Source organism: Orbicella franksi, chromosome 7 (genome assembly GCF_964199315.1).
Source record: "Orbicella franksi chromosome 7, jaOrbFran1.1, whole genome shotgun sequence".
Lineage (NCBI taxonomy): Eukaryota > Metazoa > Cnidaria > Anthozoa > Scleractinia > Merulinidae > Orbicella > Orbicella franksi.
Window position 1 is genome coordinate 31,656,440 of NC_138151.1, and position 26,747 is coordinate 31,683,186.

The window sequence follows — 26,747 nt, forward strand, 5'->3', positions numbered from 1 at the left end:
TTGAGTGCTCTCCAAACTTCCCTAGTTGTGACCACCCCTCTATTTCAACAATTTAAAATTAACAGGATTTTTCTCTTTGAACATTCTTCCGGTTAGAACCAAGTGTCCTCTATATCTCTTGGCAACTCATGATCATTGCCAGCCAAGCCTTCCCTGCAATTTGCGCTTTCCTCATTTTTCTCATTGTGAGAATCAGCCATTTTACCACTCTTCCTGGCTTTTGGCGTTAGATTGGTTTCGTCTTCTGTAATGTCAAAGGTAACCAGTCCGCTGTCCTTTAAAGTGCTGGACACCGACGGCGTGTTGATTTTACCAGTTGACAGTTGTTGCTTCAGAATGTTTCTCCCAGTTAATCCGCGTATTTCGCTCTGCAATTCAGTAAGAGGAAGGACCATAGCAAGGCAACAAGAAAAAGACCATCGTGGATTTTTCCGCCATTCTTTTATGTAGCAGTAAATGTATACAAAGTACTGAACTGCGAAAAAAGATAAAAAAAGAATCAGTTTCATGTCAAAATGTCACAATCATTCAATCTGTTTCCTCGGAAATAGACCACAAGTAGTCTTTTCGAAGAATCCTTTGCGGGAGTAGACATTAATTAAGCAAATCGTCAGGGCCCCAGCTGATACCAGCCTAGTGCTGACAAGGCTGTCAGTCGGGAGGTTTTCATAGCTGTTACTGATGCAAAGATAGAAGGCCAACAAGAAAAATGGAAACAATAGCAAACCACCAAGGCTCAGTTTATTTCACTCATACTAAAACGCCTGTGGGCTTCTAGAGGAGATGAGTGGTAGCCACTAATTATCCCCATTCAGAAAGATGAAGTGTGGGGTGGGCAGAAAGGGCCTGGGATAAAACAATCGCTCACAACTTTTTCAATATTTAGTAACAGCTGCCAAACTTTGCAACTTTGGATGAAATTTATCTGAGAACAAATTATTTGATATTTTCCGTTCTCCGAACGTGATGATTCCATAGAGCTTCATTTTACAGAAATGCTTTAAGGATTATTCTTGGCATTGTTAAAAAAGAGCTTTTCTTGATTTTTTAAAATTTCACTGAAATTGAAAACTGACGTTTTAGAAAAAAAAAATTAAGAAATCGGTTGAAACAAAATTGCGGCTTCTTAAAAATCCTGATATCGTCATACCATCTTCTTGACATCAAAGGAAACATGTTTGGACATAAAGCCGCGAATGAGTAGGGTAAAATAGGAGTAAGGAGTATTGCAGACTATTTCCTCTTAGTATTCCTAAACTATAACTTCTATTCCTCTGAACTGTAAAAGGAGCTCGAAATGTTTCACTGGTTTTGTTTTCAGATATGCTTCATTCACGTCGACGGAAATTTAGTATGGCTGAAGGTTATCGTCTGACCTTTTTAATTCTTGATCAGTCTAGACCATTCATTCTTTTTTCGATTCTCTAGCATTTTGTGAATCTTTTTTTTTTTTTTTGTCAGTTTCTAGTTTAATGTTTGACCTGAAAAGAGGAAATAGTTACTATACAATTAGATACGTTCAGACAATTGGTCCATGGTTTACGTTTGTTCACTTTTGCCGACTATTCAGCCGTAATTGAGGGGATTGTTTCGCGGGTTAAAAAAAAACGTCAGTCAAAGGGCAAGCTGAAATATCTATTGTAAATAAATAGGTCATTTAGTCACTAGATAATATATGAATCAGCAATATATTACCCACGAGAAGGCCGATTACTAAAGAATTGGCTCCAATCACAAGTACGTTGAACATGATGCTGTCCACGTATGGGTCAATGGAGGCTGGTATTCTCTCCTTCGGAATTTTACTGACAGCTCCAATGCCTAAATTAACGAACGTGACAGCCAGAGATGTCAACATTAACTTGTTCTCGAATGGATCCCCCATAGGGCTGATGTAGGCGAACAACATTCCATAAAGTCCTGAGAGGACACAAGCTAATCCAACATAGGCCCTGCTCTCTCCGCCTACAAGGATCAAACCAGATGTCAAAACAACCTTGCGAATCGTCTCAATTAATTCCCAATACCATGAGCGGGAATTATAGTTTTCAAAGAGGAATCGCAATCCTTTAATAATTCCCGTGGCTTGGTCTTGAGGCTCCAAAGCTTCATTCTCGGTTTGGATTACATTTCCGTGAGACACCTTACGTTGTTTCCAAAGAGTTATCAGTGATGCAGTTGGCAGGATAATGATGTAAAACACAGCGCAGAATGCAACGATGACCAAACGGTTGTACTCTTGACCTTCACATTTTACGTTGTAGTCCGCTTTTAGGTAAACGTCGCATGTTTCCTTTTCTTCGTCGAGGCAAAGTGTGCGACAAGCAAGTGGAAGCACTTGTGCTGTCTTTAAGCACGTACTGAGGTATGTCACGTAGAGGAAGAAAAACAAGCTCCGGTAAATTAGTTCTTTGGCTTGGGCAGCTTTTTTCTCTTTCTGTTCTTTGTTTAAAGTGCTTCGCAGCAAAAATAATTTTCTGAGTAGATAGGCAAGGACAGACAGAAAGATGGCAGCAGCATTCATTGCGAGTATGGCAAACAAGCTTCCAAAAGCATTCATTTTCACATTGGGCAAGAGACAGTGGATTGGTGCTATCTGGACAACACTCAGTTGCAAAGTCTCGGAATATTTTCCAATAAGCGCAAGAGAGTCTGGCCATTTAATGTACGAGAATGCTTCCAGAACTCCATTTGTGACTTGGTAGAAGCCAATGACAATTTTTAACCTGCCTAGAATGATATCCACTGAGGAACGTGCTTCTCTTTTCTTGCTTTTCTTTTTGCCTGTCCAAACTAAAACTGCAATGACTATTACAAGTACTGTCGCTATGACTGACAGCTGGACAATCATCCACTTCTTGGTTGGACACCGTTGGCATGTTTGCAATTGTTTGTAGTAACCAGCACTGCATACCTCACATAATGGACCTTGGTAGCCTGTGGCACAGATGGAATCTAGACCTCCCATACACGACTCCTCCCTTGGGCATTTGTGTGGCATAGGCAAGGTGTGTGGGAACTCATTGATTGAATGATAAGTTATCGAGAAGTTGATGCTTTTACCAGGACTATAGGTGGTACTATCGAGACTCTCCGTAAAATCTTCATAAAGGTGTTTGTATGTTTCATTTTTCCATTTCCACCAATAACCAGTCTTGAGAGATACATAGTCGTTTTCACAGTTTAATCCAGCTTGATGACAAGGTTCGCAACCTTCAAACCGATGAGTACGGTGAAATCCATCTAAACATTTACAAGCGCGATACCCAGCAAATGTGTTGGTATCGGTTCCTGTTAAAAGAAAAGACGAACCAAAATATCGTGAGATAAAATACTACATATCCTGGCCCCTTAGTTTAGTTGGTCAAGAGGCACGTTTGCAGATATCAGTTCTCTATTCATTCATTACCTTGTGGACAAGCAATGCAGTCTCGTGCCCTCACTCCCGGTGTTTTATCATAGGGGACGAAAGTGCCATTGGGACACTTCAGGCAACTGTCGTTAACAAAAGCTTTAGTGTCAGAGTAAAAGCCACCTATAAGTAATGTCAGTATTGCAAATTAGTATTGTAAATAATGTGCGATTTTTTTTATTTATAAAAGCCACCTGTGACAAAAAGATAAACGCAGCCGACAAAAAGACAAAAAGATAAACGCAGCCTTAATGCAGACTGGAGTGACATTTTATGGGACAATCGGCTTACTGGCGGATATGGGACGCCCAATTGGCCTCCTTGCAGCAGGACGCGAAAACAAATGACATCATCACCTAGCATGTGCATACGAAATTGCTTTGGTTTTACAATCAAAAGAAAAAGCAAACAAAGAAACAAACAAGCATTAAAGAACTAAAACAAAATCTGAACAACAACGAAAACAACAACAACAAGGTAAAAAATGTAATATATGCCTGTACAGACGGTTTTTGATTCTGGTATTCAAGTAGTGCTGATGGATTAAAATATTGCTACCTGCAGAACAGTTCAAGCACTCAAGTTTCTCAGGGTCGTTGACAGATGAATCGACAAACGTCCCCAGTGGACATGGACGTACAAGCAGCTTGTTTTTATCTTGGACTTTTCTGGCAAATCCAGCTTGAGCAAAAGCCTTGAATAATGTACTTCTCAGCAAAACGTCTTCTGGGATCTGGACGTAGTCTGTGTCACCTTGCCCTAGTCCACTAAACTCAAACACAGAAACACATTAATATAAGTGTGTGAGAATTCCTCTTGAAAATGTACAAGTAAATGCAGCCAACTCAAAGATCTAAACGAAATTTACATACAGGTAAATTATGCAACGTTCGGTATGATCTGCCGCCATTAATTTCAGGGTGCCAATTTTCCCTTCGTCTATGCTTCTGCGAAATACAAAGACCACTGTTTTTTATAATAATAAATGAACATTAAATTCGTTACTAACATTGACACTACAGAGTATTTAGCTTTAAAAAGACTAATTGGGGACACTATTTACACATTTTATCCTAGCTACATAAAATTAAAATTATTTACAATTTAATTAATATGGAATATAGAATATTATATACAATGTTTACAGTATACGGTTTTAGGTATAGAATATTTTTTAAACTGTTTACACAATTTAGGAATCTTTTTCAGTCTTTAATAGGATAGAGTTTTTCTTATTCGAGAAGCATGACCCCTTATTACAATACAGATTAAGGGAAAGTTTCACAGCGAAGTTTGATTTGAAATTTCCTGACAAATTGGTTTAAGTCACACTTTTTGGTACTGAGTTTTTAACAATGTGCCAAATAGTAGACAGTAATTGAATTTCCAACTTAAGATCAAAGAAGCCCTTCATATTGAATGGGAACGACCCGCATTGAATAAACAACTCAAACATGTTAATTTAACACTCTTACTTCAATTACTATTTGTATTCAGCTTTTTTCACAGATTTGTACTCGCACCTTTTTATTCTCCCACTCCGTTGTATCCCTTAAGTATTATGTAACTTTTTCACTTACTCGTAACTATTATTCTGCAATTTGTAATTAACAGCTACTTGTTATCTACTTTATATATAGTCGCTCACTTGTAAACATCCTTTAACTGAAGATGAATACTGAGTATCCGAAACATGTCTTGCAAATTTAAACGGTGTGTCGTCTTCTTTAAATGTTTGATTCCAATCTTACTGCTACGAAAATTTGGCAATATTATTTATCGACTCTAACAATGGAGTTCGAAAAATACGGGATGACGTTAGGCCAAGGGAAACGGAAATCGGCTCGAAATGGCGAGAGTTCAAAAGAACCAAGTTCGAAATAGACGACAGTATATGACTGGAAAAAAAAAAAAAAAAAAAAAAAAACAAGGGTAAATCGAAGGTAAATGAGTTTCAGTTCGAAATAACGAGGAATTCGAAATTTGCAAGTTCGAATTAGCGATGTCCAACAGTAGAAAGCTTGGTTTTGGCTTGGCGACTCTTGACTAAAAACCGCTGCAACTCAAAAGGTACATCCTGTAAAATGCACATTGATAAAATAGTCCACGAGAGCTGCAGGAAGTTTCACTAGGAATTCTCAAAACTGTCTTTATGCTTACAACTGTATTTTGTGTTGTTCTGCCTATTTTGAAGCTAACAGCATCGTGGTGACCTGGCGTAATTTTTAACTTTTCAGCAGTCGAGAACTCGGTCTATTTATCTATAGCTTGTATAACTATTTTAACAATGATTGTGTTTAGGAAAGCTTTGTTGAATACTTACATAACTGGAGTTAGAACAATAGTAGCGTTAAAAGATTGAAGACTAACATCTTTTAGATCTGTTCGTATCATATATCTATGGATAAAAAGAAAGAAAGAAAACAAAAAGTTAATAAATATAAAACAAAAGTGTAAATTATCACACAAACAAAATATATAGGAGGTAAAATTTGCATCGCGCCTTATCGCTACGCGACTCTACCCAATACGAAATTATATTAATTTCCCAACAAGCAGTCAACCGAGAGTGAGGTCTTACCCAGAAAATCGCAACCTCGGCCTTGCCGTATTGACCTCGCTATCGCTCGGTCAATACGGCAAGGTCTCGGTTTGACATTTTCCCATAAAGACCTCACCCCCGGTTAATAAGCAGTTTATTATATGACCTATCAAAACAACAAAACAAAAAACAATCCACGAAAAGTCACCCAGTAATACGTGCACTTACAGTGTATGCTTTCATCGTCTCCAGCCGCACAAATCAGGTGAACTAACGCGTAATTCAAAAATTTCTACATTTTCTTTGTTCATCGACGACAAACAACGTTGGAATGTGTTTATGTCACCAACTGCTTTCTTTGCCGTTTTTTTACATTGTTGCTCTTGGACGAAAGTTTCCCTTTCCTCTTGGCTGTTTCCTTCGTCCTGTCCGGCACAAACTCGTTCATAATTTGACGCCGTGAATTCGCTGTTCTCTTAAAATTGTAAGTTCATACTTGTAATAAAATTCACTCTCAGTGTTCGATCATCGTTTTCAGCCGCTTAATTTTCAGAAAGAAAAGAAATATATTTTTTTAGAATATCCTTTCGCTTTGTTTTTGCAGGCTCGTAATCGGTCCGTGGGCATTACCAGAGATAAATGCAGTAGAGTTAGCCAATCATAGCGCGCGTTATATCGGCTACAAACAAAAGCCATAAAACAAAATATGGTATGGCATTTACTTTATGCTTTTCTAACGGGGAGACGCTCCCCATTAAATCTAACTTGACCAGTGATATGTGGCACTTAAATAATCATCCTTATGATACATAGGAGACACTAGACGACGTTGAAAAGAGGTTAGAGTAGGGTTTGGGTTAGTAATAAACACCGCCGTACTATAGAGAACCCTAACACCAAATCTAAACGTATCGCAGCCACCGCACATTCCCTTTCCTCTCCTAACTACACTGCTAACAACACGCAATTAATCCCAATCGAAAAATTATTTTCCAAAAGACACTCAATTGGTTAGGTTAGCAAAGGTTTTTTTTAAATTTTAAGAGTTAAGGGAAAACAATGGACCTTTTTACCGATGTCACGCTCTTCTGCCTTTTTCGTTCAAACAAAAAATAAACCTCACCACTCCATGTATCATTATTTTATTTAACCTTATCTTTAAGGTACGCTGCCAATCAGTTTAGTGGACGTATTTCAAGTGTTACGGAAATACCTTGATTATCAAATAAACATCTCTACCATCTTAAAAAGATTATAATTAATGTAAGTTGTGTCGGTCTTTGCTTTTATATTCTTTGCAGCTCATTCTATTCTTATTCTGTTTTCTATACTTAAGCAATAACAATCAATTTTCATATCTCTATTCCCGGTTCTTCATTTTCCATTCCTCATTCCCCATTCCCTATTCAATATTTTACATTTTTCATTTTCCAATTACTCATTCCTAATTTTCTTTTCCCATTTCCCATTCATCATTCTCCATTGCCCATTCTCCACTCTCCATTCTCCGTTCGCCATTCGCCATTCTCCGTTCGCCATTCGCCATTTCTCATTCCTAATACCCAGTCCCTCATTCCCCGCTCTCCTTTTCCCATTCCTGATAAAGGGTGAGTTTCTTTATCTTTATCTTAGAAGTTGTAGGGCAAAGCAGCGTTTCACGAGCCACTTCCCTGAGCGAGCACAATCGTATGATAGTACGTCTATGGGCATTCTATCACCGGAAAGTGTCCGCGCAAGATCGTACCACTTGATCAAGTTTGGCCATTGAAGACAAAGGAAAGTTTAGCGTTGAACTATAATCACAAAAATAAGCTTTCTTACATAAGCAGCTTTCTAGATGGAGTGATGGTGAAAGCCTGTGATCCAATAGTCTTGATAGGGTTATCCGAAAGCGTTCTGCAGAATACATAACAAGAAGCATTTTTTGGCATTATGGTATTATAAACTTATTTAGCAGCTTTGCTTTCAAGCGAACTAAAGACAGGCCTCAGTTATATGAAGTGTTGATAAATTTGGAAAATAAAAAGTTGTATATAATATATTTTTAGGCTCAAAAAAAGACACTTATGGAGCTGACAGCGAAAAAAAGTTATATATAGGTAATCACATGATTTCGAGTGCAATTGGGAATAAATAAACCACAATAAATTTTTCAAACGGGCTAACAAAATTGCACGAGTCCGTACAAAGAGTACAAATTGTTGTTGAAGAAGTGACAAAACTTTTTCTTTAACTAACGTTTTGGCCACCTGAAAAACTCTCAGGCATTGGGAGGGTTATGTGACCAGGAAACTTTCCAAACTACAGATTTCATGGCTTTTTATAACAGTTATCTAGTCTTTGAGGTGTCTTGTTACTTCAAGTATCAAGTTAAGTCACGTTGTGTTCTCGTTTAAATGACGTTCAAAATCGATATTATTTAAGGCAGTTTCGTGGAATGTCAAAGCTGAGGAAACTTCGATCAATGCCGGCAATGGAATAAGATCATCTGACCGCGTTATAATTAAATTCGCTGTTATAAAATGCGTTTAGAAAAATTACCCACAATCGACACCAATATGCCGTTTGTCGCTGGCTACCATTACAAACTTCATGAGGTCTTGCTGGGAACCGTTACATTTAAGTTCTAATTAAAAAAAGCTATGAATCGAATTGTTACAATCAAACCTTGATAAAATTCTAAATTTTCATCGTAACCTATCAACCTTTTTGGATTAACCTAACCATGATTGTTAAGAGTTCCCTGAATGCTACTACCTCCGGAGACTTTTAATTCACCCAAAAAAATTCTTGCACGCCTTGCGTGCCTATGTTCTATCCCTGAAAGTCTAACAAGAATTTTCAAAGATCATCGAGAGTCACTCGAAACAACCGCTGAAGAATTTTGAAAGTCATCTCAAGATAGTGGAATACTAGCTTCCAAAGATTTCTTTCTCTCTAGATATTTCAGAAGATGATCCCATAACGCTTATTTTCTTTTTTATTACAGTTTACGGTGAAAATAAAGTGATTACTTAGAACATGGAAACTATAAGTCACTGCAGTTTATGATTATGAGCATGATTCTAGCTTCACTTACATTATTTTCAGTCTTTTTAAGTTCTTGAACGCCTGATCAGGGATGACTTGGAGACGATTCTTACCGAGCAATCTAATAAAATCAAAGTCGAAATATTTCATTGTAAAACTCACATCAATCCTTCAACTATATTGCAACATCTAGCACGTAGGATTAACATCTACCTGCGATACTAAGGAAGCAATCACTATTACACAGAAAGAATATTATAATATCAGGTAGTATGATATGGTATGGTAGAAAAGTTAGCCCTTAAAGAAGCGTAAAGGTCTGACTGAAATTAAAAGGATTGTGACAGCACAGAATGGTGTAATAATTTGAAAGTTTTTTGACAGGCTAGGCCGCGAAGTAATGTATCAAACACAAGAGACAGTGTTTCATCGGAATATCCAAACACCGAGAAGAGGGTTAAAAATAGGACGCGCAGAGGAATATTTTTTTGACGAGATTTGAGGTGTTTGGATAGCCGATGAAACACTGTCTCGAGTGTTTGATATATCTTCTCAATCTAAACAAAAACTAAGGAGTAAACGGAGAAGTAAAATCGTCAAAATCTGTGCTAATTAAGACCGGGTATCCAAACCTCCTTCATGGTCGTGATTCTCTTTGTTCTGACTTGATGAATTAGTAATGAGTTTAAGAACATTAGTTGAAATAAAAGAAAGGTGAATTTAGTTATTGAATTGTTCTCGCGCATGTCTCTCGAAACGCATACCCTCACTGCTAAAGGAAAACGGAAGTGAAGTGGATAAAGTTTTCGCTGCCCATATCAATTTTGATCAGTTATGACGTCATGGAACGTAACAAGATGTCTTTAAGTCCGCCGTATTGTATCTGCCATCTTGGATCGGCCACCTTGGATTTCACCGTTTTCTCAGAAAGTTAGAAAATCACTTAAATCGATGAGAAAATAATTCAGTGATTTTGGCATGTCAAAAGGTGATTCTTCTGGAATACTGCTTAAGAAAACTGAAAAAATATCCAATCTTGGATACCCCCTAGCTCTACTCCATCGCCACAAACATGCGTTTTTTAACAAGGAATTAATTTGGATCAGTACTGAATGTTGATGTTTCGAGGGTGTAACTTTTACCTGATTCGCAGTAACGATACCGAAGGTCGCAATCTGATTAACAAAAAATATTTCTTCTTATCGAAGGAAACATAAGAGCACTTTACTGAAAGAGCAATGTTCATAGTAGCAAAAAAGGGAAGATTGCAAATGACAGTGAATAAAAAGTGAAATATTGCGACAGCTGAGGGGATATAAGTGTTACAATGGAGAGTGGAATAGTTTTTTTTTAAGTTTCAAAACCTACAGAATAACCTGGCCCAATGTCTTGGAAAATACTCCTCTAGGTAGATATTGTATCTGATTTGACGAAAAATCTCCGCAAAAAAGGAAATTAAAATAAAATTAGAAATACTTTTCATAACAAAAAAGTCGAGAATTTGTTTTCTTAAAGCATTTATCGTTTGTAAAGTAATTTAACACTTTGAGGTCAGCGTATGAGGATTGGACTGGGAAAATTCAAGGAAAAAGAACGACAAAGGGCAAATGGTTGGACTTTTTAAGACAAGGTAAGCCAGGGCCGATTTGTTCGAAAGCCGGTTAACAATAACCCAGGATTAAAAGTTTACCGAAGTATTTGTTTTTTGTATAACTCTTTCACTGCTTATTTCTTGTGCAGTTTGAGATTATTCAAACTCTGAACAGAAGGGAAAACAAGTAATGGGGCTTTGAACAACCCGCGCAGGCCCTGCTGATATTTTAAATTTTTGATCCCATGATTGACTTTTTAACCTCAGAGCACGTTTGACTAATTTTGAGTACATGTATGTATGCAATAGACACATAACACTAGGTAAACGTCTGTTACAGCACTTTGACCATTCTGCCTTGATACATAGGAAGCTACATGTAACTTTGAAATCAATGCAAGCACTCCTTGTCCCCAGACTCCAACCGATCCCTCCGGAATGCTGCTTAAGACTAAACCAGTTACACACCCAACTTAAGCAATTTTGTAATTAAAGCCTGGAAAAAATTCAGGCTTAAACGGGATTCGAACCCATGACCTTTGCGACACCGGTACTGAGTGCTCTACCAGCTGAGCTATCAAGCCAGCTGGGAGCTGATCACGTTGTGAGTTCGTAATATACCTGTAGATGGTGAAGAATACAAGTGAATATATGAAAGATCATATATTTGAGCTGCGGAGAAAGATATTAAGACTTTAATGAACATCGCAGTTACATACACAACTTAGCGGGTGTGAAATTAAAGCCTATTTAACAATTATTCGCCGGAGGCGAAGTGAACATCGGTGAATATTCACCGAGACGAAGTCGAGGTTAATATTTACCAATGTTCACTGAGCTTGAGGCGAATAATTGTTTTAGTATAATATTCAGAGGTGAATATCAAGGACTACAAAATAACGGACTAAAACATAAAAACACAGACGCAATCCTCCGTAAGAAAAAGGATAGCGACTGGTACATTTACCCATAATTCTTAGCTTACGAAAACTTTAACAACGCTCATAAAAACGTACAGAAAAGTTCTAAAATCTTCAAACCTAGTATACACAATGTCGTTAGCACAGAGACAAATATAGCAAAAATATGGCTTTCCTGTTTTTTTTTATGGGCTGTGTGAGGTTTGCATGGTATTGTGGTAAAATGTACAGCCGCCATCTTTCTTCCTACGGCGGATTATTCGTGTGCATACACGTATGCAGCCGTAGTTTTAATAATAAGCGTACACGTACATCGATTGTCAATTAATTTACTCATCGAGTTCGGCAGTAGAACGAACGAGCGAAACACTACGAAATATAAATTCATCCAGTACCTTTGTTTTATCGTTGTTCACTTCATAAACAGTTGTCATCATCGTCTAAAAATGAGTAGCTTTAGTTTGAAGAAAAATTCGGTCCATCGATCTGACCTGCTGGCGATCAACGTAACCACTGCGTTTACGATTTTTAAATGCCTTGAATACGGTTTTTTTGTTGTTGTTTTTAAATTGTGGGTCTAAAGGGCGACAGCGTTAAATTTGAAAATTCTCCATCCTTTCAAATATCCTAGACTTGGAGTGATGTCTTTCGAATAAATGAAAATTTCATTTAGCAACTGTCCGCCTTGTTTACTTGCCGAGATGGGCAAAGGTTACGAGCTTAGTAACCAAACTCTAGTGGGGTGAATATAAAGTCATATGTTGAGCTTTTCGACCAATCAGAATGTCCAATTCTTATATTCACCTCTGGAAATTATGCTAAACGGGTATATTATGAAATCACAACGTCACCAGCTCCCAGTGGCTTGATAGCTCAGCTGGAGGTCATGGGTTCGAATCCCGTTCAGGCTGAATTTTTTGAGGTTTAATCTTCATATCTTTTTCCGTAGTTCAAATGTATGATCTTTCATATATTCTCTTGCATGAGGTTAAACTCTTAATCTTGACTGGAAAGATCAGGTAGAAAGATATTTTATCAGGGTAATTTCATAACAGAATATCCGTCAACTGTCAAAGAGCGCGAAATTGATGCGTGGACTATAAGACTTTCACGGTTTGGACCGTCGGCCATCAAAGTGATCCTCCCTTCTATTAAACCCCTTGCTAAAGAGACTTACAAATATTCCAAACGTTGTTGGTTGAAAAATATTCCCGCAGGTAGATGTTGAATTTTATTTGAGTCGAGAAACCTGCAATAAAACAAAACATGTTTGAATTATCCAAAGCTTTTCAAAAGCGCTAACTAAGTATACTGTTGATAATCGTAAAACCAAATCAAATAACATTTGATCAATTACGCTATGAACAGGAAGCCACCCAGTTGGCAAATGAACCTGAAATATTTTTGAGGGTCCACATCATCGAAATTTGATAACTTATCGTAGTCAAATTTGCAATTAGTCAATCAGAAGCCGTGTCTACTGATATCCTGCGATATCAAGTCACTGACCTGATATGGTTACGATATCATTTTGACTTGGCCGAATTTGGTTACTGTAATTACTTTTTGGTACGCTTAGGCGGCATATCAGGCACGTTTGGTGTCGCCAGGGGTATTTTGGCTCGACTACGCCAAAATAACAACCATACAACAACAACAACAACAACAACAACAACAACAACGACAACTTTATTTGTACTCAGCTAGAAATTAGAAATTAGATCAACAAAAATAAGTTAAAATAAAAAGAGTACATGGCTGCCCGAAATAACCTTAATGGGCTAATAATAGCTTGCAATAATGTTTGATTTGATCTTTTTCTTAAAATGTTTGAGCGGCAGAAGCTTAATATCACCACTATTATCATTCCAGATGTTTGCACCTTGATATCTAATGTTAAAGATTCCACAGTTTGTTCTGGTGTTTGGGAGAGCATAAGTCATTCTAGATGAAAGCCTTGTATTGTAGTTATGGGTATCTTTTACCGAAGTGAAAAAAGCCCTCAAAATTTGTAGAAAGAGGATGATTTTGAAATTTGTACATGAAAACAGCATTGTGAAAAATAACTACATCTAATAATTTGATATCATTTAATGTTTTAAAAAGTGGACTAGAATGTTCAAGGAATCTAGAAAAGGTAATGATTCTGATGCCTTTCTTTTGTATGAAAAAAAGAGTTTGCAAAGTAGATTTATAAGCTCCATGACTCGTCCAAACTCGCCTGATATGCCGCCGAAGCAGTTATCCGTTTCGTAAACGGTCGATGCCATTTTAATTTCGTGACACTTAAAAATTTTTTTGAACTATCAACGAATTTCTACTAAATTAAAGAAAAAAAGAATTTTTAAGTAGCCACCCACGATCGAAGCCTGAATTTCTGTTTCCCAACACCCTGCTATACCACTACACTACCAGGTTGGTCCGCCAAATCTCCGTTAAAAATGGCATCGACTGTTTACGAAACGGAAATCAGCGCCTCCGAAGCGTACCAAATAGGTACGATTAGGTATAATTACTATTTTCTTGAACCTGACCTGATATGGTTACGATCAAGTACTTTTATGGGCCAAAACGTACCTAAAGCAAATGAAACTCACTAACTCTGTAACGAAACAACTACTTAAACTTTTGACTCACACGTGATCAGGTCGTGCACGGAAAATGTGTGCCAGGTGGCGTCAGGCAAATAAAATCTTCGCAGCTTTTTCTACAGTCGAACTTCCGGTTGCGACCACCTCTCCTCAGCGACCCGTTTTTCAAAATACCAAAAGTTCTCAAGTTAAATCACTATATTTGGAACCTCTTGTAACTGACCTCCTCTCGTAAGCGATCGCGACCACTTTCAGAGCCAAAAGTTTGAAATTTTCTTTTGTTTTTAACTTCCCGTAAGCGATCACTTGACAGTTATAGAGCGGAAACTTGATAAGGTGTTGTAACATCATCGCATTTCTGGATAGTACAGAAGACGAAAAATTCTCAATGAGAAGGACCACATTTTTTTGTCGAAAATGACTTTTCCTATGAGTAAAACCTTTAAAACATGGGGAGAGAAGATGTCAATTACCATATGCTAATGAGGCAAAATTTTGTCCCAATATGATCTAAGCTCTCGTAAGCGACCACCTCCCGTAAGGAAGCGCTTACGGGAGGTTCGACTGTATTTTTGACTTGAGAGGGATAAAATACACTTGGCCCCTTGGGAAAAATGTGTTTTGGAGAGCACGAGAGAAGCGTAAGAGTTGCTGAGCAACTCTAGCTTCTTGAGTGCTCTCCAAACTTACTAAGTGCATTCAAAATTCGATATACGCACAGCTGAAAGCATGAACCAATTCTTTTATAACATAGCGAAAACAACCTGGGCACACGATCAGTCGAACTCTTAAATAGATTTACTGAAATACATGCCGTAACTACTAGCTATTACAAACGAAGAGCGGGGTGGAGGAAACGTTTAAAAAAGATCTTACGGTCGATTGCAACTGCCGATCAATTAAAATTCAAAGTTTTGACAATCAAACTTCAAAGGTCACCCACCCACTTGGGAACGTTTTGGAGCCACTCCGCAAACACTTGAAGAGAAGCAAAGTCAGCAACGCGTACGGGCATTTTGTCTTTTGCAGTTTTGAAAATCAGAATGAATGATAGGAAATCAATGGAGGAATTTCTGTCGGATGTCGACCATGATCGTTTACAATATGCAGGGAAATTTTAAAGGAAGAAAGGGTTCACCTCAACATTGTTTGCGCGGTATCTAGCAGAAGAAGATCTTCATTTCTCCTGAAGGCCACAAAAGACTAGTCTTGAACATGATTGCTCGGCTAGCAACTCTTGGGACAGTAAAAAGCAGCTTGAAGCGTCAAACAACGTCAACACAGCAGTTACAAAGCCCTGAATCAAATTTCCAATCTCCTGCACGAAAAAAAGATATCCACGTCGGGCTCAAACAATGATGCGGACGAGTATCGAGTATCGAAAACGAGCGACGTTTCTCTTCTGACAAGCAGGCATCAGTTACTTAGCCCTTGTGAAAGGTTCATCGAGGAAAATGAGCCAAGAATTTTAAGTTTAAACTTGAGGAAGCAAGCGCTAAAAGATAAGAACTTGAAGAAACCTCTGCCAAGATAAGAGACGCAGCTTCCGCGCTTGGAAATACCGGTCAACGCTATGTAACTGTCATGTAAGAAATCACACAGTTTGTACCTGCCGAGTGGCAAAATGTGAGTCAGTGTTTTTCTGTGGAGAGTTGAGTTGGCATCCAGATAAAAAACAGGAGTTTCAGGAAAAAAAAGAAGGGAAATAGCAGCTTTAGAAACGGCCGCCGCGAAAATAGAACTGGATTTGAACTGGCTTTCTCTATTAGTATGTGTAATCAAATGGTGACGAGTGAAATTAGGAAATAATTTCACGCACGTTTTGTCAAAATTCTGATAATTTTTCGAGCCTTTAGGCGTTTTGACAAAACGCAAGCGAAATTATTTCCTAATTTCACGAGAAAACCATTTGATTACCCTTTAATATCGTGGGTTACAAATTACGTTCACAACCGTAACTTTTTTACTGGTTTATTCTATCGAAAATCGAGAACGTTACGAAGAATATAGTTTTAGTTTCAAGCATACATTATTGCTAAAGTTCGTAATTTTCTGAGTTTCTTCTCAAAAATACCTTTCGAATTCTTCGTGCTTGTTCATAATGTTTCAAAATTAAGACAACTGTCAAATCTTTCTTAGATGATTGCCTCTAATTCGTCATGGACTGATGAATGAAATGACAACGGCACCCGTTGAAATGAGCTGAAACTACAATTTTGCACGAGGCCATATAAAGTTTTGACAGTTTGTTTTGAAGTGAAATTATCACTAAGAAATTACTTTATGGTCTAAGAAAACTTGCCTAAATGAAAGTCAAGCGAAAATGCACAAAGTTGAAAAACCTTCAAAGCTGGCAAGGAACACGGTTGTGGACAAATTATACATCATGGCTTGTTGTGCACGAAGCGTTAGCCTGTCCGGCATGTGGTTTATCACCACATCACAGTTGAGGAAATTGTAGACGTGGCCACTGCCCACCGCTGCAGGGGACTGGATTGGCGGCTGAAGGGGAACTCGACTGGTTGTCTGGTTAAAGTGGATTTCTTTGCATTAATGATGCTAGATAGTTGTCGGCTGCTCGTCTTCGTTCCCGTGGTTGTAGGCTTCAACGCTTTATTCTTGTTGATGGCCATTTGTTGTTATTATTTCGGATTTTGGAACTCCCTAGGCCTTCAGCTTTCTGACCACCGTTTTCCGGACTGAGTGGTTGGATAATCTGTTTTAGGGACCCACGTTCGTAATCGATTCCGTCTTGTTTACACACGAAGGCGTAAAACCGCTCGAGTACTTCATTCAACTGCTCAGGAAGAATCATCTCCAGGTATCTCTCAAGGCTATTTTCTCCACACCACTTCTCAAAAACCCTCACCCAGGTAATTGTGCTCTATCGCGTATTTAAGTTTTCTGCCGCTTCTTTTAATTCCGTAACTTCTTCAATGGTCACCGTCTTAAATCTCAACGCCATCTTGGCAATGATCGAAATACAAGAGATGTTGCCATGGCAATTTTATAATTTCACATGTGAAATTATATATTAATGCTAAAATTTCGCGCCAAAATTAAGGAGTACTTTGTCACCCATGATGTTCAATATGTTTTAAATTCCTCTACTGATACTAGGTGGAAGATTGTATTCACCAAGTTTGAAGGATCTGAAGGATGTAGCTTAGCTAGAAGATGCTCAGTTAATTTTCCATACATTTGTCTGTTTTTTTTTTCCCGCGAACCGCGTCCACCCAGCCAAATTTACAGACAAATGTATGGAAAATTAGAAAAATAAACCGAGCGTCTTCTAGCCAAGCTACATCCTTTAAACCTGGAAATACAATCCTGTTCCTAGTAGTTTAACGTTACGATTCACAACTTGTGTAAAATTCAATTTTGGACAAAGTTATTTGCCATCGGATTCCTATACAAACACTGTAATTTCTGACCGCTTTGCCTAGCCATCAAGATGTCATCGAAAACCATGATATATAGTCTATTTAAGCTCGCTAATCTCACAGATATTTTTCATCGCGACCCATCGCAAAGCCCTACAAGTTTACCGAAGGAGAGTAGTAATTCAGATGGCAAAATCTCACAGATGTTTCGTATGACAGAGAATTTACCGAAGGAGGAAAATAGCCGTAAATTTGCTTCCATTGCTCCCATTGCCTCCAGATTTCAAGTACTGTTTCACAGATGGCAATATTTCTCCTCGCGGCCCGTCAGTAACGCTGGAAAGCAATGAAGCCAACACTCCACGAAATCGCATTGGTAGTAAAATGACCTAAACCACTACAGCGACATAGAAGAAAAGGTACGCAAACGAAGCCAGGGAAGGCGTTTTTAATTGTTTTCCACAGTGAAAAATTTGCCGGCAGAAAATGTGAAATTCGAAGCGAGTGAGGCACTTTGACGCAACATTGTCACTATCAATACAAATATTAACGCGAACCACATTCCGGTTATTCCTGTGTGTTATCATTTGTTGAAGAAATTACAACTGCAAAACTAAATGTTTGGATTTATTTCTACGCGGATAACCACTCAAAAGTTAATGGCCTTAGTACATCAGCCAATGCATCCAGCGTGATGAAGGCACATGAAAAACCGGACTTTGAATGTTATAGAAGGTTATAGATAAATAGTCAGGGACCCAAAAAGATATCTGAATCGAGAAGACTACATAAATTATCTTTCTCGTTGTAGCAAAGACGTTTGTGAAATGAAGTGCGATCATGTTAGCGGACATTTAACCAATTTGGGGAGGAACATGTAGACCATGGCCAGAGTCGACTGAGCGGCAGAATTCAAACCTACGCCAACGAGCAAAACAACAAACCCAGAAAACAAAAAAATATTACCCTCGACCCGCCACACTCGACCTTCAACATGGAACCCTCGATCGTCGACCCTCAACAAAAAGGTAGACTGCAAATGATCGCGTCATCTGTGTCGGTACTTTTATAACAATTGGCCAATTAGCACGTGATAGAGTTAAAAGTTATTGTAAAAAAAGGTAAAAATCCATATATATTCCATGTTGCCGCTCGTCTTTTCAGTAGTAGATTAAACCAGTGACATGAAAATGTTTTAACAGCAAAAGAAAAAATTGCTCACGAGGCGATTGCCGAGTGTGTCACCGATGTTCTGACCACATTTTGATGTTATCTATAACGGAAAATATAATCTGTTTTCTATTTCTTAAATAAATATTTTGAAATGATTGTTTTCCTACTAAAATAATAATAAAATAATAGAAAATAATAATCCGAGTAGACATTTGCAAAAAGCAAGGCTAGCAGTTGTAATGATTGTTAAACAAAAAACAAAGATGATGGATATACTTACAGGAATCTCAAGTTCTCCAAAGAGGAGAAGATATCCTCTGGTAAATTCTGAATGTGATTTCCTTGTAGGTCTCTGCGATAGACGGAGAAAGAGTTGAAAATACATAGTATTAATGAGATAAAGAACGTATTTTCATGTGGAGCAAGTTCACGGCTGTCATATCAACGGCAAAAAGCCTTGATATATCGAAAGAGGATTTTAACAACAACCACCCACACCCTCCCCCCCCCCCCACCACCCCCCTTCCTCTTGAACAGTTATCAGGGATGAAGGGAATGGGAGGATGATTTCATTTGTCTCTCGCCGATACATTTGATATGTCGGGAGTCTCCCCACATCATTTGAAATTCTAGTAGCAACCACCGTGGTTTTGAGTGGCATGCAAAGCAAGATTACGCCTTCTTTACAAAAATCTTTGGCAACATTGCAGAACTAGTACCCATTTACATTCTAGTATCAGTTTTTAATACTTCACTATCGATTTAGACTATATTAATTATAGGATTTGCAAATCTACCACAGCCGAGAAAACATTTTCTCTTAAATTATATACGCGTATTAAAAAAAGTTTAGAGTTCCATCCGTGTAACCCAACCCCCCTCCCCTGAACCACCTTTGAGTCATGAGTTTGCTTACCCAATGGATTAAAACGAACTCACTTTACTGGCCTCAACACTGTTTCGTAATTTAGTAATTTATTTCAGAAACCTACAGCCACTTCGATTCAACTAAACGGAGGTGGCTATAACGAAGGGTCACAGGGCACAAATTGTGACATCATACTGTAGCAAGAGAAGATCAAGGTAAGAGAGTGAATCATCATTTATGCCTTATACCTTAAGTTATTTTGAAACATGGTACATGTACGACTGTACCCAGTTCTTCATCGGATGTTTCTCACGCGTTGTGTGGATGTTTTCGTGGAGGATTTGGTTATGTTTCGCTTCGTTTGAAAGCCAAGGAAAACATGGAACATGCAGTGCAAGGATGGGTAACCCGAAAACACTGACCCCCGGTTCGTGGACCCCACAACGGACCGGGTTCGCGGGCTACCCTACGGACCGAACCATGGACTACCCCTACGGACCCCCTCTACGGACCACCCTAAAATAGTGTAAAAATAAGAGATAAAGATTTCACTTATGGGTTCTCTAACAAATTCAGACTCGTGTCGGTGATTTTTCGAGTGTTGCACTACATATGCAAATATAACAGAACTGGGTTTTTAACACCCCACCCCAACTCCCTAAATGCTGTTTTCAGCGTAAGGAGATGCCGCTGGTAAGAAGGAAAGTTCTTACTTTCCATTCGTGGCTCAATCTGGCTATGGAAGATATATTTTTAGGCCGTTTATTCTTGTTTGTATCTGTTATTCCGCTGAGTAAATTGTGAAGCCTGGAACGAGTTTACGAACTCACAGGAGGATGGGCTGAACAAAATGGCAGAGGGAAAAGAACACAAATTTCGAGGCTTCCCGGAGGCTTCCCCGTACGCGTCTTTTGTATACTTTATGGAAAATGGCAATGTGTAATTATATAAATTGCACCCGAGCCTGAATCCAGGTCTGCCCATTTGCACAATGTAACGTTCGAAATTTCGCCGTGACGACTAATCTATTAGACAACCTGTAACTGAAATATTTATTTATCATTTTTATTATATGTTGGGAGCTAGTCCGTAGAGGGAGTCCGTAGCGGGAGTCCGTGGACCGGTCCATAGGTAGTCCGCGGACCCGGTCCGTAGTGGGGGTCCGCGGACCGGGGGTCAGTGTTTTCGGGTTACCCGTGCAAGAATGCCTTCTTTGATATTTTAATATCAAAGAACCAAAGGAGCTTCGGCCCTCGCCAAGTTTAAATACATTTCGAAACTTTAATCGGAGGACAGATTTGCCCATCCAAACAATAAAAAAAAACTGAATAACGCAACCAAACAATCAGATGTTCGAAAATGCAGACAGACGCTCCCCACCTAAACAACAATAGGGACTTTAAGCCACAAGGAGAACAACATCAAGGACAACGTCGATTGAAAACGACTTCGTGTTGAACCTAGGAGCGACGCAATAATTTAGATTCAGTTTGTCTATAACTCTCAGAGATATCCGAAATATAATATGTAAGACAGCATGTAAGACAGCATCAAAAGCCTATTTTTTTTAAATTGCCTGTCGTATTTCACGTTATCTAGAATACGCAGAATGTGGTCATTTCACATTGTACATACATACATACATACATACATACATACATACATACATACATACATACATACATACATACATACCTACCTACATACATACATACACGCATACATACATACATAGAGATGACTGCCTCTGTTTCGTAATTTAGTAATTTATTTCAGAAACCTACAGCCACTTCGATTCAACTAAACGGAGGTGGCTATAACGAAGGGTCACAGGGCACAAATTGTGACATCATACTGTAGCAAGAGAAGATCAAGGTAAGAGAGTGAATCCATCATATATGCCTTATACCTTAAGTTATTTTGAAACATGGTACATGTACGACTGTACCTAGTTCTTCTTCGGATGTTTCTCACGCGTTGCGTGGATGTTTTCGTGGAAGATTTGGTTATGTTTCGCTTCGTTTGAAAGCCAAGGAAAACATGGAACACGCAGTGCAAGGATGGGTAACCCGAAAACACTGACCCCCGGTTCGTGGACCCCCACAACGGACCGGGTTCGCGGGCTACCCTACGGACCGAACCATGGACTACCCCTACGGACCCCCTCTACGACCACCCTAAAATAGTGTAAAAATAAGAAATAAAGATTTCACTTATGGGTTGTCTAATAAATTCAGACTCGTGTCGGTGATTTTTCGAGTGTTGCACTGCATGTGCAAATGTAACAGAATTGGGTTTTTAACACCCCACCCCAACTCCCTAAAAGCTGTTTTCAGCGTAAGGAGATGCCGATGTTAAGAAGGAAAGTTCTTACTTTCCATTCGTGGCTCAATCTGGCTATGGAAGATATATTTTTAGGCCGTTTATTCTTGTTTGTATCTGTTATTCCGCTGAGTAAATTGTGAAGCCTGGAACTAATTCACGAACCCACGGGAGGATGGGCTGAACAAAATGGCACAGGGGATAGAACACAAATTTCGAGGCTTCCCGGAGGCTTCCCCGTACGCGTCTTTTGTATACTTTATGGAAAATGGCAATGTGTAATTATATAAATTGCACCCGAGCCTGAATCCAGGTCTGCCCATTTGCAAAATGTAACGTTCGAAATTTCGCCGTGACGAGTAATCTATTAGACAACCTGTAACTGAAATATTTATTTACCATTTTTATTATATTTTGGGGGCTAGTCCGCAGAAGGGGTCCGTAGCGGGAGTCCGTGGACCGGTCCATAGGTAGTCCGCGGACCCGGTCCGTAGTGGGGGTCCGCGGACCGGGGGTCAGTGTTTTCGGGTTACCCGTGCAAGGATGCCTTCCTTGATATTTTAATATCAAAGAACCAAAGGAGCTTCGGCCCTCGCCAAGTTTAAATACATTTCGAAACTTTAATCGGAGGACAGATTTGCCCGTCCAAACAATAAAAAAACTGAATAAACGGTAAAGAAATGAGCAACCAAACGAGTGCAAAGCAAACGAACGCCAAAAACATCGCAACCAAACAATCAGATGGTCGAAAATGCAGACAGACGCTCCCGCCTAAACAACAAAATGGACTTAAAGCAACAAGGAGAACAACATCAAGGACAACGTCGATTGGAAACGACTTTATGTTGAACCTAGGAATTACGCAATATTTAGATTCAGTTTGTCTATCGCTCTCGGAGATATCCAAAATATAACATGTAAGACAGCATCAAAAGCCAATTTTTTTTTTTAAATTACCCGTCGTATTTCATGTTATCTAGAATGCGCAGAATGTGATCATTTCACATTGTTGTGTTAGACAGCTATTATACTCGTTGCTATCATAGTTAATGGATTGGAATGGTTATGAAACTCGACAAAGTTCTTTGTTGTGTGATTTTGTTCTGTTTTTTAGCCTTGACCGTGCTCAAAACACAACAATTGTTTACTACTGACCAAGCAACTAACCAATAGAGACGTCTTGGTTACGTAACTCATGCAAAGTGTATGAGCTCAAAACAAAAGATTGTGCCCGGTCGTGGACATTCCAGCATAAATCTTGGTATCTTTGTTTACTCCTTTGATGTTTGCTACACTTCGTAATCAGTTCCCTATATTAACTATATTGCTGTTCCCACTGTGATTTGCTTATGAGACTCCCTGAAACCAAATGAACGGCAAAGGAATGAACAGCCAAACGAGCACAAAAACACGGCTGAGAGCGCAAACAAAAAAGGTCGATGAATCGTCTATTGAAAATCAAAACATATAAAATGACGGATTACCTTGGGTATGAAGTCTCTATGCAGGATTGACTCTCTTATCTTGATCTTCTCTCGACCGTTGCTGCAAAGTTTATCTAAATCATATCTTATTTTAGTCTTAATTTACACGGATTTTCTGTATAGTAGACGGACAAAAAGTGTGACATTTTACTGTAGTGAAATAAAATTGTGTTTTTATCTCGCCAATTAGTGGAAAGCAATGATCTTGATGTAATATGTTTATAAGAGGAATAGACCAAAGGCCTTGCAATTCCTTTCTTTAATGGATAAACGTATAAATTTGTCTCATCTAGCTGGATACATGTATTTCCTTCATAACACTGTGCACTGCTGTTTTCAGTCTTGATCTCTACATAATGTAAAAACAAAACTTACCGATAAACGACCGATAACGATAATCAAAAAGCAATGTTTGTAATGTTGCAATCAAGCTGGAGTTGACAGGGTCAGTGTCATATTTCGAACAAATACTTAATTATCACTAATAATTACGTTCATAAAAATTAAAGAAAAAAGAACTGCAAACAAGCTTACAAAATCCAAAGCATTGATAGATTGGAAAATAATCCCGGGGGTAGCTCTTCAATGTTGTTCGATGCCAGATACCTAAAATAAGGGAGAATGTTTGGTTAATAAGTAGATTTAGCCAAGCCTAAAACCGAAGCTCCTGGGCCGGATTGTTGATAGCCGGTTTCGCTAACCCAGGAAAAGCAAGAAATTTGACTTAAGTTGTGTAACTCTTGCTGTAAGGTTTTCTGTATATTGCTTTGCCTTCTGTTTTGAACTTGAATAATTTCAACATACACAAAAGAAGCAGTGAAAAACACTTTCTGCAAGAAAAATTTATACTTCAGTTACCTTTAATCCTGGGTTAGCGTTAAGCGGCTTCGGAAAAACCCAGCCCTCTTTGCAACAAGTGAAACTAACACGAGCTCGCGGTGCAATCGAAAACCAGCACTTGATCAGCGGTCAACTTAAAAAAACACGTGTTTTCGATAAGCTCTAAACTTGAACCTGTAATATGGTCACGTGATCCCGGTCGGCGGATACTTTGTAATGACATTTGTCACTTGACCATATCATGAATGTCCAATCAAAAATGTACATTGTAAACCAATCTGTATGTATAAATATAATTAGTCTTTGTGTGTGTGCTTTGCGAGCTCTTGCATGTGTTTTTCTTATTTTCTCTTCTTATTTGACCCAAATAAATAATTGCCTGAAGAAAAAGATTTTAAGGTAATTCAAGCTGTAGCTACTGTCAAGCTAATAGATGTGAAGAAAATCACGAGTTTAACACGTCTGTCAAGTTAAGAAATGAGAACAGCAATTTCATGGCATTATAGGACGAAAATAAGCTTAGCACCAAAACGAGGCTATGCCATGTGCGAGTCTAAGAAATGCCTCCCAAGAGGGAGGCAAAGCGCTTTTGACCTCTTATTTAAAGTAAGTCGCATCGAAGACGCGCCGGAGGCTCCTCGTGCGGTTGGACCGGTGAGGGTGGGACACTACAGAGACTCTACTCCCAGTAATTCTCTCCCATGAGGGGGGTAGGGGGAAGCAGAGAACGAGGAGCATTTTACTCGAAATATTTTTTAATGTTTTTTTCTTCAGATAAACATGTCAAAACGCACGTTTTAACTTGTATCCATATCAGATGAATATATCTGGCACTAATAACTTGATTTAAACAAACCCAGAAAAAACAAACAAACAAACATCAAGCCAAGGCATGATGTTTTTTATGTCGATAAATTGACCTATTGTATTCAAGGCACATATTTGTCGATCCGATGGTGGTCTGTCATGTGACATAACAGCCAATCATGTTAAAGAGTGTTATCTATCCGCCAGTATAAAAGACTGGTCGCATTCTCACTCATTCCCTCTTGCTTTCACCATCACAGCGAGTATATCTCTTGGCGATAACATTTTTTCAGGGAAGTTGAAGAGATATTTTGTATTGCATTAGAATGGGTCTCCCTCTAATTTTTATCCTGGGGCATTCATTCATTAGGCGTTTAGAGAACGTCGTTGCCGTAAACCCTAACCTTAACCACTAATTCTTGTTAAATAATGCTGCCACATTTAAATGGCGTGGTGTTGGGGGGAGAACTGTGGCTAAGACGTTGCAATACGACCTCCCCGTGGTCGCTTCATTCGCTCCAGACATAGTTATTTTACAGCTGGGAACCAATGATCTTTCTCGTCTTGATGCTTTAGTTGTGGGTTCTTCTATCGAGGAGCTTGTTACCATTCTGCACGACACGTACAACGTTAAGCTTATTTGTGTCTGCCAAACCCTTCTGGGGTCCGATCCTTTATTCAACATGCGTGTTCGCGCGTTTAACAAACATGTTAAAACGTTCCTCGACGCCCTCCCTCATGTCTTTTTCTGGGGACATAGAGGCTTTCGGAATTCATCCCAGAGATTTCTCGCGCGTGATGGTGTCCACCTCAATAGGCAGGGGCCGTTTTAAAGTCATTACGCATTCGTTCAATTGTCGACCATTAGGCCGAGCTATGCTGTCTGACGCTAATTCAAGCCATTTCCTTTTGATATATGTACAGTGTACATTTTACACCAAGCCGTGTCTTGTTGCCTCGTGATTCAGCTATTTTTGCGGTTTTCATTTGCCGCATACCTTTTCATTGCTGTTTCCGTTGGCTTATCATTTGGCCACCTTTGTACACAGTACATTTGTGCCCGTGTTATACGGTATGCACAGTACATTAGTGTGCCTTTGTTTTATTCGTTTTGCACAGTACATAAGTGTGCATTCTTTTTATATGATAAACACAGTAGATAGGTGTGTATTTGTTCTATACCGGCTTTGCTTATTGTTTTTTGCTTGCAGTTCACCGCATGAGTGTACAATCCATTTTGACCGCCTATTTCCATAGGTGTGTCCAGTGCACTCGGTATTACTGTCAATGCATATCTATTTGTTCATGGAAATGAGCTTTTATGATTGTTATTTATCTCACTTGTCGCAATTTACAGCAAAGGCGTTGTCTCGGTCTGATAACAGTCTTTTTTAATCCTTTTTCACATACCGCAACTATTTGGCGGTTACTTTAATCCGGCACCTCTGAGGTTGTCTATTTAGTTATAGATTTCTTCCCGGCCATGTAATTGTCTTAAGCTCATTTTACCTTGTATGCGGTTAACGCTGTCACCTAACATCCGTTATTATATAGATCATTTCTTCTCGCTTAATCATGCCGCCTAAGAAGCGTACTGCTGGCGCTGGAAGCCGTTCTAAGCGTCTTCGCTCGTTGCCGCCTGCCTCTGATCTGTAAGAGGCCGAGCCAGCTGCAATAGTACAAGATACCCAGTCTGCTGCAGTCCCGGGGATGGTCCAGTTAAATCTCCAGGCGCTCACCGGCACAATTACCGCTGCTGTCTCCGCGGCCGGGAAGGACGCCAT

The 26,747-nt window shown here is 39.0% G+C and overlaps 1 protein-coding gene across 1 annotated transcript; it reads right to left on the reverse strand.

Annotated features, from left to right (window-relative positions):
* LOC145493731 (uncharacterized) lies at positions 1 to 26,747 on the reverse strand. The gene is made up of 5 exons (XM_081473189.1): positions 26,703 to 26,747; positions 3,971 to 4,184; positions 3,410 to 3,535; positions 1,696 to 3,291; positions 1 to 475 (listed from the first exon to the last, which is right to left on the reverse strand). Exons 1-5 carry the CDS (start codon positions 26,745 to 26,747, stop codon positions 93 to 95), a joined length of 2,364 nt encoding a protein of 787 aa, XP_081329315.1. The 3' UTR covers positions 1 to 92.

Bases quoted from the DNA above. Each gene is read 5' to 3' on its own strand.
- LOC145493731 (XM_081473189.1), bottom strand. From the start codon at position 26,747: ATGGCGTCCTTCCCGGCCGCGGAGACAGCAGCGGTAATTGTGCCG. The intron at 3,536-3,970 runs GTAGCAATATTT...CATTACTTATAG, and splicing joins GTGCTTGAACTGTTCTGCAG to GTGGCTTTTACTCTGACACT. The intron at 476-1,695 runs GTAATATATTGC...CTTTTTTCGCAG, and splicing joins AGTAATCGGCCTTCTCGTGG to TTCAGTACTTTGTATACATT.